This window comes from Myodes glareolus, chromosome 4, assembly GCF_982192425.1.
Source record: "Myodes glareolus chromosome 4, mMyoGla1.1, whole genome shotgun sequence".
Lineage (NCBI taxonomy): Eukaryota > Metazoa > Chordata > Mammalia > Rodentia > Cricetidae > Myodes > Myodes glareolus.
Window position 1 is genome coordinate 105,328,456 of NC_142029.1, and position 14,496 is coordinate 105,342,951.

Sequence of the window (14,496 nt, forward strand, 5' to 3'; positions counted from 1 at the left end):
AACTTTGTAACCAAGGGAGGGGCCAGTGGCAGCCAACAGCTTTCTTTGCTGTGGTCCAGTGAATTAGTGTGGGGCTGCAGAAAGCCCTGCGGTTTCCAAGCACATAGTTGCATCAGCTCCAAGCGCTAGTTCATTCTTCAGCTGAGCCCAGTCCCATCTGAGCCAAGAGCAGTTTGTCAGTGTGGTACAGGCAGGAAGTCAGTCCAGGGCATGCACGGCATAGTGCTGTCACCAGGCACAGAGTCTCCTTGTGGCCAGCACAATGGGGAAACTCTTCCCTGCCTTTGGAACGAGGCTGGACTCTGGAATGTTCTTTCTGCTGCCAGAAGGAACTGTGGACACTGTGTCCTCAGGAAGTAGAAACGAATGGCATGGAGATTCATCTTTCCTTGTTCCCCCTACGTACATGAACTTGGGGCGGGTGGTGGCTACCAGGCATGCAGTGGGTAGGGGAAGCTGAGCAAGCACACTGAGGTGCTCTGGGGAGACAGGCCCATTTCCTCCATGGCTCCTCACACACTAGACGTCTTGCAACTGTTTTAACAATTTTAGGTTAAGGGAGGATGTCTAGAACCTTCCTTAAGCAGGGAAGAAGACAGAGCTCTTCTAAAATTTTTTTAGGGTACCTCTGGCAACCGAGGTCTCCAAGGAGAGAAAGGAGAAAGGGTGAGAAGGAAGGGGTTCATGGTGGGGGAGGTGGGAGAGGGACCTCCCGTAAAGAGGCCCTGGCTGTGGCCCTTCCCTAAAGCCCTGACTTCTCTTTCCCTCAAAAAGCCTCTTTCTCTTCTACTACCCGTTTCTCCCTTTTTCTCTCTTCTCCTTCTCCATCTCAATTTCTATCTCTCCCTCAGGGAGAGGATGGCTTTCCTGGCTTCAAGGGTGATGGGGGACCAAAAGGTGACCGGGTAAGACCAGCTCCCAGTTGAGGGGTTGTGTGGGTCTAGGGTGGCTTGGGAAAGACACAGGCTGAATGAGCTGGGGTTAAGTAGAGGACGGACAGAGTAGGAAGGACGAATGACTATTTCAATCCTTTCCTTTTCTTTTTAATTTCAGGGAAACCCGGGACTCCCAGGTCCCAGAGGAGAGGATGGTCCAGAAGGACAAAAGGGACCTGAGGGACTGCCTGGGGATGAGGGTCCCCCAGGAGCAGCAGGGGAGAAGGTGATTAGACAGGGCTTACTTAAATTGTTCACTGCCCATCTCTGCACCTTGCTGCTGCCCCCCCCCCCACCATGTGGAGATGGAACCAGGGATTTTCACATGTTAGAAAGCAGTTCTGTTGTGTAGAGCCATGCCCCAGCCCCTCACTGGGGGATTCTAGGAAGGGGCTCTACCACTGAGCCACACCCTAGCCCCTCTCTGGGAATTCTAGGCAGGGGCTCAACCACTGAGTCACACCCCAAGCCCTCACTGGGGGGCTCTAGGCAAGGGGTATAAGGCTGGTCTAAACCCCTGCCATACTTAATTTCTTTGCCGAGCATTATAGAACAGTTTTTTAATTTATTTTATTATGTGTACAACATTCTGCCTCCATGTATGCCCACATGCCAGAGGAGGGAGCCAAATCTCATTACAGATGGCTGTGAGCCACTATATATTTGCTGGGAATTGAACTCAGGACCTTTGGAAGAGCAGCCAGTGCTCTTAGCCACTGAGCCATCTCTCCAGCCCCTATAGAACAATTTCTTGCACTTAACTATGTTCTAAACTCTACAGCTTTGTGTAATAGACATTTTAAAGATTTATTTTGTTTTTAGCTGGTCATGGTGTATCCCTTTAATCCCAGTCTGGTGGGCTGGGGGTGGAGTGGTGTCAAAGGCAGGTAGATCTGTATGGATTTGAGGCCAGCCATATCTACATAATGAGTTCTAGGACAGCGAGAGCTACACAGTGAGACATTGCCTATAAAAAAGGAATATATATATATAGTTTTGTGAGACAGGGTTTCACTGTGTATCCCTGGCTGTCCTGGAACACATTCTGTTGACCAGGCTGGCTTGGACTCACAGAATTCTTCCTGCCTCTGTCTCCTGAGTGCTGGGATTAAAGGTGTGTGCCACCACAGCCCAGCAAAAAAAAGGAAAAATTATTTTTACTTTTAATTGTGTCTTTCTGCATGAATCATTCATAGGTGAGAGCAGAGGCCTCCAGAGGCCATTCCCTGAGCTAAGGTCACAGGTGGCTGTGAGTTCCCGGATGTGGGCGCTGGGAACCAAACCACTGTAATCCAGCCCTGTAATCGACTTTTTAACCCCCCCCCCCCCTTACAGATGAGGACGCTGGTTTGCATGGGTGAGCGAGCTCCTCACAAGCACATCCCTCTTCGGAACTCAGTTTCTCACTCTGCTGTGCAGCCATCTTGACCTTTCCTTTCTAGTCTCTAGCTTGACATGTCTGACCTTTGTCCTATAATCCTTCTTCCTGTAGGGCAAACTTGGAGTGCCAGGTCTCCCAGGTTACCCAGGACGCCCAGGACCTAAGGTAAGAGGCCTTGGAACTGGAGGTGGGCAGGAGAAAGGCAGACAGACGGACACCTCTGGGTCCAGGCTGTGGTCTGAGGGGTGATGGGTCAGTGAGAGGGTAAAGTAGGACCTGGGCATTGTGGACTTGTTCTCAGATGGTCACTGCTTATGACCTACACTACCCTGAGTGAGGTTTGAGGTTCTTCAACCTAGTTCTCAGCTTCTGAAAAGAGGTGCCTGTGATGTCTGCCTTGTTCACCTGACGATTTTTTACTGTGGTTGTTTGGTTCATCAAGCAGCCGGGTGTGTTAGACGGTTTTCTTTATATATATATATATATATATATAATTTGTTTATTTATTTATTAAAAATTTCCACCTCCTCCCTGCCTCCCTATTCCCTCTGTCTCCCTAGACTGTTTTCTATTGCTATAACAAAAACATTTGAAGCTGGATATTTTATGTTCAGTGAGAGACCCTCTCTCTAAGGACTATGATGGAGCTCAGTAGAGAAGGATGTCAGGCATCCTGCTCTGGCCTCTGCTTGGACACATGTCCATATACTGTCTTAGTGTGGGTTTTTATTGCTGTGATGAGACACCATGGCTATGGTAACTCTTATAAATAAATAAACTATTTAATTGAGGTGGCTCATTTAGAGTTTCAGAGGCTCAGTTCATTGTCATCATGGTGGGGAGCGTGGCAACGTGCAGGCAGATGTGGTGCTGGCTCTATCTTGACTTGCAGGGAGGCAACAGGAAGTTCACTGAAAGTCACACTGAGGGAAGCTTGAGAAAAAGAGACCTCAAAGCCCATCCTCACAGTGACGTGCAATTCATTTAATAAGGCTATGCGCCCTAATAGTACCACTCCATTTGGGGGCCATTTTCTTTCAGTCTGTCACATATGCTACGCGTGCATGCTCTCACATGTGCACCCATACATGCTAAAGTGGAGCACAATCAAAGAAGACACCCAGAATTGACTTCCAGTTTCCACAGGCATGTGCACACACAGGAACACACCAAATAAAATCCTCTCAGATAAGCAAGATGCTTGCCTCCAAACCCTGTGGCCTGAGTTTGATCCCCAGCACCCGCTTGGGGGAAGGGAGAGAACCAACTCCTGCAAGTTGTCTTTGGTCCTCACATGCATACTGTAACACGCATGTGCCCAGAAAAGAAATAAATATAATGAAAGTGTCTTAGTTTTACTGAGACAGAGTCTCACTGTGTATAGACCAAACTGGTCTTTAACTCACAGAGATCCACCCGCCTCTGCCTCCCAAGTGCTGGGATTAAAGGCTTGTGCCACCACCGCCTGGCCCAAACTGGTCTTTTAACACACAGAGATCCATCTGCCTTACCCTCCTGAGCGGTTGTCATCAAATTTTTTTTTAAAAATACCATTTCTAAACGATTTTAGATTTTATTTATGTTTCTTTTATGTGTACGTGTTTTGCCTGCATTTATGTCTGCACTGTAGATGCATGCAGTGTCTGCAGAGGCCAGAAGAGGGCGTTAGATCTCCTGGAACTGGAGCTACTGGATGTTGTGAGCCTGACATGTGGCCTGAGTTTGATCCCCAGCACCCGCTTCGGGGAAGGGAGAGAACCAACTCCTGCAAGTTGTCTTTGGTCCTCACATGCATACTGTAACACGCATGTTACAAACCCAGGTCCTCTGGAAGAGCAGCCAGTGCTCTTACCTGCTGAACCATCTCTCCAGCCTTCTTTAAAAACCTTCTTATGGGATCTAACTGGGTCCCGTGAGAACTCTGTTAGTCCTAACGAAAAAGACCCCCCACTACACTCTGCCCCTTACAGGTACCCTCTCTATTCCCACACTAAGGATCAAGCTGCAGGGGGCCAGGGGCACAAAGACATTGATGTGCTAACAGAGGAAATTCACAGAAATGAGATCTGTCCAGACTTGAATTCATTATAACCTAACCCAGTGTACTTATACAGAAATGTGGTTGTGTAGAAACACATGCACCACTGTTCCGAGGGTAAGAGTGTGGGAGAGATTGTGCTCTCTGTCCTAGCCGTACTCCAGACTGAATCATGGGTGACTGAGCATGTCTGTTTACGGAAAGTCATTTGGGAACTTAAAGATGCGTGGGAACAAATCTGAGCACAGCATTCTCTTTCGAAAACTGCATTCATGAGCTGGGTGGTGGCGCACACCTTTGATCCCAGCACTTGGGAGGCAAAAACAGGTGGATCTGAATCTGAGGCCAGCCTGGTCTACAGAGTGAGTTCCTGGACAGCCAGGGCTGTTACACAGAGAACCCTGTCTGGAAAAAACAATTACATTTATGGGCTGGAGAGACGCTCAGAGGTTAAGGGCTCTTGTTGCTCTTACAAAGAACCTGGGTTCAGTTCCCAGCACCCACATGGTGGGTAATTCTAGCTCCAGGGGATTCTGTGCGCTTTTCTGTTCCCCGTGACACACAGGCACACTGAAAGACAACTTATGGTCTTCTACCCTGTGGGTGCTGTGGACCAAACTCAGACCATTAGGGTTGGTAGCAAGCCTTTACCCACTGAGCCATCTCACTGGAAACAGAACTCTCCCTGAGTTCCTAATTTTTGCTGTTTGGAGTTGACATGGTTGTCTTGCCCACACCTCACTGGAGACTTTTTTATTTTTGGTTTTTCGAGACAGGGTTTCTCTGTGTAGCCCTAGCTATCTTGGAACTCGCTCTGTAGATCATGCTGGCCTAGAACGGAGATTCACCTGCCTCTGCCTCCCAAGTGCTGGGATTAAAGGCATGCACCACCCCTGCCTGGCTTTGGAGACTATGGTCTTGAACAGCCATGCAATTTTTGGCTTCTGGTGGCAGGACGAAGGTAGCAGGCAGCAGTCACTCACATCATGAACCAGGAGAGTGGGGACAGAGAGGAGAGGTGGGGGAGAGAGAAAAGGGGAGAGAGAAAAGGAAGAAAGGAAAAAGAGAGGGAGAGGGGAAAGAGAGAACGACAGAGACCAAGGCACACAATCCCATTCAAAGACACACCCCCAATAACCTAATGCCCTCCCACAAATTCCCACCCCACTTTTGTTGCCCTTTGAGTTGCTTGTTTGGTTTGAGTATTCATGTTCAGTCGTGTGTTGGCCTCCGTGTGTGCAGGTATACCTGAGCGTGGAAGCTGTGGTTGATGGCCAGTATCTTCCTCCATCACTCCCACCTTATATACTGAAGCAGGGTCTCTCACTTGAACTCAGAGCTCAGCAATGCCAGTTGTCTAGCTAGCCAGTTTGTTCCTTTGGGGCTCCGTCTCTGCCTCATGAGTGCTGGGTTTGCAGGTGGGCTGCCACACCCACCCACCAGCCCCTCTTGTTTTTCTGTTGAGACAGGGTCTCAGGTAGCTCAGGTACACTTGGCATGTAGGCGAGGCTGACCTTGAACTCCTGATCCATCTGTTTCACCTTAAAGGCTGCAACCACAGGCAGATGTCACCACACTTGTGTTATGTGGTGCTGCTGGTGGAGTTCAGGAGTTCCTGCATGCTAGGCAGGTGTTTTACAAGATGATAAAGGAGGCCACGTGACATTCTTGTGTGACTTCTATATGTGCACCTGCACACACTCATACACACACATCACACATACACCTGACATTCTTGTGTGATTTCTTCTATATGTGCACCTGCACACACTCATACACACACATCACAACAACCTGACATTCTTGTGTGACTTCTTCTATATGTGCACCTGCACACACTCATACACACACATCACACACACACACCTGACATTCTTGTGTGACTTCTTCTATATGTGCACCTGCACACACTCATACACACACATCACACACACACACCTGACATTCTTGTGTGACTTCTTCTATATGTGCACCTGCACACACTCATACACACACATCACACATACACACACCTGACATTCTTGTGTGACTTCTTCTATATGTGCACCTGCACACACTCATACACATACATCACAACAACCTGACATTCTTGTGTGACTTCTTCTATATGTGCACCTGCACACACTCATACACACACATCACACACACACACCTGACATTCTTGTGTGACTTCTTCTATATGTGCACCTGTACACACTCATACACACACATCACACACACACACACACCTGACATTCTTGTGTGACTTCTTCTATATGTGCACCTGCACACACTCATACACACACATCACATACACACCTGACATTCTTGTGTGACTTCTTCTATATGTGCACCTGTACACACTCATACACACACATCACACACACACACACCTGACATTCTTGTGTGACTTCTTCTATATGTGCACCTGCACACACTCATACACACACATCACATACACACCTGACATTCTTGTGTGACTTCTGTATGTGCACCTGCACACTCATACACAAATATCACACACACTGTACACAGATTATAAATGGTAAGTGACTGGCTTTGTGTAGACCCAATGGAAGAGCATTTAAGGTGGAAGAAGGGATGTGTGCAAAGGGTCTGGGCTGGAACGTGCTAGCCCAGCTGAGGAATTTGGAGGGGAGCAATGTGGCTGCTGAGGTGGGGAAGAGGGAGGAGGGCCCATCTGGGAAGGCTCGGGTTGGCCATACAAGAAAGCCAAAGGATGGAGTCAGGCCAATTCTGCTGATGCTCACTAATCCTAGAGTTTCATGTCTAATTCTCTCTGTTTAGGGATCTGTTGGATTTCCTGGACCCCTGGGACCACTGGGGGAGAAGGGCAAAAGGGTAAGTTGTGATCCAGAGGGTATGGGAAGGTGGGTGTTGGGACAACTTGTGCTTGTTAGGGTAAGTCTGTCAATCAAGGTATTCAAGACACTCCCATAGACACTCCCATGGGCTAGCCTGATCTAGACAATCCCTCACTGAGACTCTTTCCCTGGCTGGTCCTAGATTGCCCCAAACTGACAATTCACACTAGCCACCACAGGGCTGGAGAGATGGCTCAGTTAAGAGCACTGGCTGCTCTCCCAGAGGACTGGAGTTTGGTTCTCAGCGTCCCTTCAAGTGGTTCCCATTCATCTGTAGCTCTGGCTCCTGGGCATCTGATGCCCTCTTCTGGGCTCTGGGAACACCTGCACTTTCATGTACCCCGCCATACACAGCACACACACACACACACACACACCCGCACACACCACACACACGCACACACACACACCCGCACACACCACACACACGCACACACACACACACACGCACATACCACACATACTCACCTCTCATACACCCACACACAGCACACACCCACCATACACACATCCATACACACACCCATACACACGCACACCCACCCACATCTCCCCCCATTTTACAAAATAAAACCTAACTGGCACAGCTACACCCATTGTCAACTGGATGCACTAACACATCAATTTAAAACCATAACTTCCCACTTCAAGTTCCCAGAGTCTCATGCTTATTTCTGAATGTAAAATATAATCAACTTGGAAAACTTCCTGGTCTTTCAAACTGACAATGCCTTAAAAGCCAAATACAAGCCAGGTGGTGGTGGTGCACGCCTTTAATCCCAGCACTCAGGAGATAGAGGCAGGTGGATCTCTGTGAGTTTGAGGCCAACCTGGTCTGCAAAGTGAGTTCCAGGACAGTCAGAGCTGTAACAAGAGAAACTCTGTCTTGAATCCACCCTTCCAAACAACAACAACAACAACAACAACAACAACAACAACAACACCCCCAAACCAAAAAGTCAAATACAAAAGCAAATTACAATGCATGGAAACAATTCCCATTCCACAGGGAGGAATAGGGCCACAGACAGGAAATGCTGGGGTCTCGCAGGGCTAGCACCGACTTCTGTGGCTCTGTGTCTGGTACCTGGGCTTCTGTTTTAAAGGGCTTAGATGGCTCCGCCCCTCCAGTATTGCTGCCTACAACATATGTTTCTCCTTTGGGCTGGTTTCCTTCCCCACATGCAGTTGTCCTTTGCAGAGATCCTTGCATACATCCATTCCACCCGTGACCACATGTGTGCCTGTGTATCTCCTGAAGCTCAAGGCTTTCTGATTTGACTTACTTTCCAGGGCAAAGCAGGGCAGCCAGGGGAGGAAGGAGAGCGCGGTGTGCCGGTAAGGAAACAATGCCTGCTCTACACAGGGGAGCAGGTCTGAGGGGAGAGGGTAGGGAAAAGGTTGGGTGCTGTCCCTGTTGCTGGTGGACTCGGATGATTCTGGAGAAAGGGACCTCTGTGTGTTGTCTTCTCTGAGGCCTACCCATCTTCTCACTTCTCTTCTTTGCTTTTTCTTTTTTCATTTTAAAAAAATTTCTTTTTATGCAGGGCCCTCGAGGAGATCGGGGACAACCAGGGGCCACAGGCCAGCCTGGCCCCAAGGTATGAGAGAAATTAAGGGCCTTTGGTCTATCTCAGGCTAACTCCCTGCCAAATCCTCCCAGTTGAGTGTGTTCTGGTCTTGAAGATTATTTATTCTGTTTTAGGGTGATGTGGGTCAAAACGGGTCTCCTGGGGCCCCTGGAGAAAAGGTAAGTGTGAGTGTGAGTGTGTGTGTGTGTTTGTGTGTGTGTGTGTGTGATTCTGAGCAGTGTGAATGTGATTCTGAGCAGTATGTGTGTGAGTGAGTGTGATTCTGAGCAGCGTGTGTGTCTATGAATGAGGTCAGCCTCTTCCATGGCTGGAGATCTATGAGTTCAGTTCCTAGCTGCCCCACTTGCTTGCTGTGTGACCTTGGGAAACTTGCTTAACTTCTCTTTGCTTCAGTTTCCTCTTTTATACAATGTGGTAACTGTGGTCCTGCCTTGGTGGGTTACGGTGCTGAATGAGATGGCATACCACGAGCGAGTACTCAACACCATTCCTGGCGTGCTGCAGCTGCTCAGCATTGCCGACTTTAAAGAGAAAAAGCAGAACAAAACTCTTCCTTTGCGTGACTGTGGAGGTCAGAGGGCAACTCAAAGGAGTTGGTCCCCTCCATCCACCTGCAGAATCTGGGGATGGAGCACAGGTCATAGCTTTATCTGAGTAAATGCACCTTGACCCACTGAGCTACCTTGCCAGCACTATACTGACTTTTAAGGTTATTTAGATGCAAGACACTCAGGAGAGATGAGGTAATGATTTTTGGTTCCATTTCAGGGTCTCCCCGGTCTGCAAGGTCCCCCAGGATTCCCTGGACCAAAGGGCCCCCCAGTGAGTGATGTCACCCTGACTCTGAGACAGTGGGGAAGGGTGCAGGATGGCTTGGCTCCAGTTATAAATCTTAATTTCCTCTTAATTTGTTCCCCAGGGCCCTCAGGGGAAAGATGGGGTACCTGGGCACCCTGGGCAAAGAGGAGAACTGGTAAGTGACCTTCGACCTCTGACTTCCAACTGGGTTGGGCCCTTGTGTATGAAGGGGGCGGTGCATGTGCGTGAACACGTAGAGACCAGGAAAGGACGCCAGGTATCTTCCTCCGTCCCTCTCCATCTTACCTTTAGCACTGAGCCTGAAGTTTGCCATTTTGGCTAGGCTGGCTGACTAACTATTTCCAAGGCCCACCGCCTCCACGTTACCGTGCTGGGGTTACCGTGAGAACTGTGTATGGCTCTGACGTGGGTGCTGGCTTATCTTGCTTGACTGGCAAGAGATCTCACTCGGCCATCTCCCTGGTTCCGTCGTAGTTTTTGAGGAAGGACCTCTCACTGGCACGTGGTACTCGCTGATTGGGTTAGACTGGCTTTCCAGTGAGCCCCAGGAAGCCTCTGGTCTCCACTTCGCTGGCACTGGGATGAGGCGTGTGTCACAGCACGCCTGACTCTCTGCATGGATGCTGGGAAGCTGCACTCGACTTCTGCTCTATGGGGCATTTTACACACTGAGCTGTCTCCCCAGGGCCTCGACTCTCCTTTTCTTCCTCCCACGTGATACCCCTTTCCGTTTCTCTCCTTAGGGCTTCCAAGGTCATACAGGGCCCCCTGGACCAGCCGGCGTCCTTGGTCCTCAGGTCAGAATGGACCCCACCAGCCTTTCCCCATTTTGTATCACCCAAGGAACCCGTGGAGCTAGAGGTCTGACGTACGCCCCACCCCCAGGCTGCTCAAGATGTCCCTTGCTTGTTTCCAGGGAAAGGTAGGGGACGTGGGTCCTCTTGGCGAGAGGGGCCCCCCAGGCCCCCCTGGACCTCCTGGTGAACAAGGTATTCCAGGCATAGAAGGCAGAGAAGGGTCCAAGGTAAGATCTTAGATAAACTGACCCAAAGTCATCACCCAAACCCTGGGCCTCACGTGGGAGGAGCGACTGGAAATTAGTTACTTGGGGAGGGGCCCAGAGTCTGGGGAGACATCCCATATCTGAGGCTAACTTCTCTTCTTTGGCTGTCTGCAGGGTGAGCTAGGACCCCTGGGGCCCCCTGGGAAGGAGGGGCCACCTGGGCCCATGGGTTTTCCTGGCCCCCAAGGAGCTCCCGGCGACCCAGTGAGTATCTTTGGAGAGTCCACTGGAGTGTGGTGCTGAGGGGTAGAGGAAAGGAGCCTTCTCCAAGAGTGGCTACAGGGGTGGCAAACTGGAGGGGGCCTGGATCAAGACTGTTAGTGGTGGCCGGTGAGATGACTCAGCAGGCGATGAGGCTGCCAGGGCTGGGGAACTGAGCTTGCTCCCGGGGACCCACACTGTAGGAGGAGCGAACTCACTCTTGCTGCTTGTCCTCTGACCTTGACAAGTGTGTCCTGGCAGATGTGAGCACACACAACACACACACACATAAAGATATGGCAGTGGACAGATCTATAGAACTCAGGGCCCATCTGTGATAGGTCTAGGGATAATGAGGGTTCCCCAAAGTGAAGGCAAGCCCTTGGGGTCCCTGGGAGATTTTCTGACTGGTCGTTTCTTTCCCCAGGGACCCGTTGGTTTGAAGGGAGACAAGGGTCCCCCGGGCCCTGTTGGGGCCAATGTAAGTATAAGCGCGTTGGCTGGGCAGGGAGGGGGCTGTGTCTTTAGAGCAAGGTCCTCAGGGAAGAGCTTGTGCTTTAGGGGGATGTGGGCCTGAAGCACACGCTGCTCTGCCTGCCCTGATCTGAGTCCCACCCGGGAAGCATCAGTCTCCTCCTCTGAAACAGTGTTATAGGGTTGGGTTGGGAGCTGGCTCACTGGGTAAAGTCCTTGTCACACAAGCATGGGGACTGGAGTTTAGAGCCTTAGCGCCTGAGGGAATGGTGGTGGGCAGCGCGGTGGGCAGGGCGGTGGGCACGGCTGCCCACCTGTAATTCCAGCCCGGGAAGCCAGAGTGTTAGCTGGACTAGCCATGTTAGTGGGACTAGCCTTGTTAGTGAGCTCTGGGTTAGACTGGGAGACCCTGCCTCAGTAGACATGGTGGAAGACTGAGGATGAGCCCTGACACCAACCCCAGGCCTCCATATGCACACATGTTCAGATGCACCCACACATGTGTCCTTATGCGCACACACACACACAGATGGAAAGAGAAAAATATCATATGGACTGCATTTGGTGGTGCAGAATGTCCCCTGGCATGTGGGATGCTGAGGCAATGGGAGTTTGAGGCTAGCCTGGTCTACTTAGACCATGCTAAAGGGAAGGAAAGGAAGGAGGGAGGAGAGAGAAAGGAAGGGAAAGAGAAATGGAAAAGGAACAAACATGAGAAAGAACAGAGTACATGGAGTGCTGGGAAGAGCATCTTCAGCAGGCTGGTTGGGGGAGGCATCCCTGAGGGGCCAAGACCCGGAGGAGACGAGCATGGAGCCCTGTGATACCCGGAGGAGGGTTTCTAGGCAGAAACAACAGCATGTACAAAGGCCCTGGGGTGTGAGGAACAGCGAGGTCTGTGTAGCTCGGCCTGAGTGAGTGAGGGCAAGATGGGAACAAGCAGGTGGGCAGTTCTTGCTGGGCTTTGTGGTCCTCAGCTGAGGAAGGTGAGAGCTGTTGAGGTTTGTGGAGAGCGTCATCCCTTAGGTGCTCAAGGGTGCTCTCTGACACTGGTGCCAAGAGCCCTGCCGTTGTAGCCATTCCTGGCCCTCCACTCTTTCTCCAGGGCTCCCCGGGTGAGCGTGGTCCTGTGGGCCCTTCTGGTGGCATTGGACTACCTGGCCAGAGTGGTGGGCAAGGCCCTATTGGTCCTGCTGGTGAGAAGGGGTCTCCGGTAAGTGTCTGTTGGGTGACTTTTTCTGGTGAGATGTGAGCAAGCATCTACTCACTCTAGATGGGACATCAGCAGCTGACCAATGAATTTCTATTTCTGTGGGCTGGAGAAGGGATGACTCAGTGAGTAAGAGTACTGCTTTTGCAGAGTACCTGAGTTGCATTCCCAGTATCCAAATTGGTTGGCTCACAGCTGCCTGTAACTCCAACTCCAGGTGATCTGTCACCCCCTTCTGGCCTCTATGGGCAATTGTGCTCATATGCACATACCTACCTATGTACATACATATATGCATAATTAAAATAAAGCAAAACATAAAAAAATTAATTCCTAAAATGATCTTTCCCAAGTCCAGCTTAATGAAGCTGTGAGTTTATTGGGATTACTAACAGGATCATGGGTGAGGAGTGACTTACAAAATATGGCTGACTCAAAGGTAGTTGTATCACTGAATGACCATTCCAGCCTGGCTCATTGCTTAGAAAAACTATATTCCTGGGGCTCCCTGTATAACTTTCAAGAAGTATGACAGGCCAAAGACGATCTCTGGCAGTTGTTTACTGCTTCTACAGCCTTGAGAAGGGGACCTGGTGAATCTTGTAAGTTTTAGGAACCTTCTGAGACTTCTGTGTTGTTTGTATCCTGAGACTTAAGGCGCTCTCTTCAGGATGGATAGTTTCAATTTTAAAGAACTTTCTATACAGATATCCTCCCCTGTGTTGCCTGCTCCTAACTTCTCTCTTTCCTTTCCTTCCATCAGGGAGAACGGGGTGCCCCTGGTCCCACTGGCAAAGATGGTATCCCAGGGCTGCCAGGGCTTCAAGGACCCCCTGGAGCTGCAGGGCCTTCTGGAGAGGAAGGAGACAAGGTGAGGGGACCAGGGAGAGGGACAGTACAGAGAGAGGTGGATCTGATGGGTGCTGGACATTTCCCAATGTATTTATCTTGCAGGGGGAAGTAGGGATGCCTGGTCACAAGGGAAGCAAAGGGGATAAAGGAGATGCGGTGAGTGGGGGTCCCCAGGGAGGCTGTGCTCCTGGGAAGAGATATGGGGTGGCCTTGGCTCTCAGCTTCCCTCAGCTGAGTTTTGGTACCTATCTCACCAAGGCTGAAGGTGTAGAGATCCCCATCTGAGCATTGTTTGAGCCCCAAAAGCACAGGAGAGTAAGAAAGACCTCTCTAGGGATGGTGACAAGGCTCAGTAGGTAAAGCTGCTGCTAAGCCTGAGGACCCACGTTCCATCCCCAGGGCCTTCGCGGTGGGAGAAAACAATTGACTCTCAGAAGCTGATACACACATGTACACACACATACAGAATACACAAATAAAATAAAAATGTAGAGAAATGCACCTCTGGGCCTCAAAATCTCCTGTTCCTCTATGGTGAGAATCTTCCATGGCCTATAGCCAGCCACTTTCTTCACTCCCAGCACCAACTGGTTCCACTTAATGTGCTTTTTTGACTCCTGATTCTCCCGAGTGCTGGGGTCACAGGCCTGTACCACCAGGCTCAGCTCTGATAGAATTTTTGATTTTGTTTCCTGCTCCAGGGCCCACCCGGACCAACAGGGATAAGGGGTCCAGCAGGCCATCCAGGGCTTCCGGTGAGTGTTCCCAGCTTGGTGACTATACCCTGGGTCCTTGAAGTGAAGACAGTATGCCACTCTTCTGAATACAGTCCCAGCATCCTTGCTCAACCTTGGTCTCCTCTCAATGCCAACACCCACGGTGAACTCAACTCTGACCTTGAATCCTATCCCAACCCAATACTCTCTGTTTTCTGCTCTGATCTTCATCCAAATCAAATACCTAAATCATGCAAATCCTAGCTTCGCCCTGGTTCCCTCACTCCAATGCTGGCCTCAAATGGGAACTTGAACTTTGAGTTAGACTCCAGCCTTGCCATAGTTAATTTT

The 14,496-nt window shown here is 50.2% G+C and overlaps 1 protein-coding gene across 2 annotated transcripts in view; it reads left to right on the top strand.

Moving 5' to 3' along the window:
* Col5a3 (collagen type V alpha 3 chain) overlaps window positions 1-14,496 on the top strand; it is a 48,502-nt gene that overhangs the window by 22,840 nt on the left and 11,166 nt on the right. For both annotated transcript variants that reach the window (XM_087905824.1, XM_087905825.1), the window contains exons 28-45: window positions 622-666; window positions 852-905; window positions 1,054-1,161; window positions 2,428-2,481; window positions 7,142-7,195; window positions 8,512-8,556; window positions 8,766-8,819; window positions 8,924-8,968; window positions 9,579-9,632; window positions 9,730-9,783; window positions 10,373-10,426; window positions 10,546-10,653; window positions 10,807-10,896; window positions 11,321-11,374; window positions 12,473-12,580; window positions 13,341-13,448; window positions 13,532-13,585; window positions 14,131-14,184. In XM_087905824.1, the coding sequence (XP_087761950.1) occupies window positions 622-666; window positions 852-905; window positions 1,054-1,161; window positions 2,428-2,481; window positions 7,142-7,195; window positions 8,512-8,556; window positions 8,766-8,819; window positions 8,924-8,968; window positions 9,579-9,632; window positions 9,730-9,783; window positions 10,373-10,426; window positions 10,546-10,653; window positions 10,807-10,896; window positions 11,321-11,374; window positions 12,473-12,580; window positions 13,341-13,448; window positions 13,532-13,585; window positions 14,131-14,184 (1,197 nt within the window). The remainder of the gene's footprint in view (window positions 1-621; window positions 667-851; window positions 906-1,053; window positions 1,162-2,427; window positions 2,482-7,141; window positions 7,196-8,511; window positions 8,557-8,765; window positions 8,820-8,923; window positions 8,969-9,578; window positions 9,633-9,729; window positions 9,784-10,372; window positions 10,427-10,545; window positions 10,654-10,806; window positions 10,897-11,320; window positions 11,375-12,472; window positions 12,581-13,340; window positions 13,449-13,531; window positions 13,586-14,130; window positions 14,185-14,496) is intronic.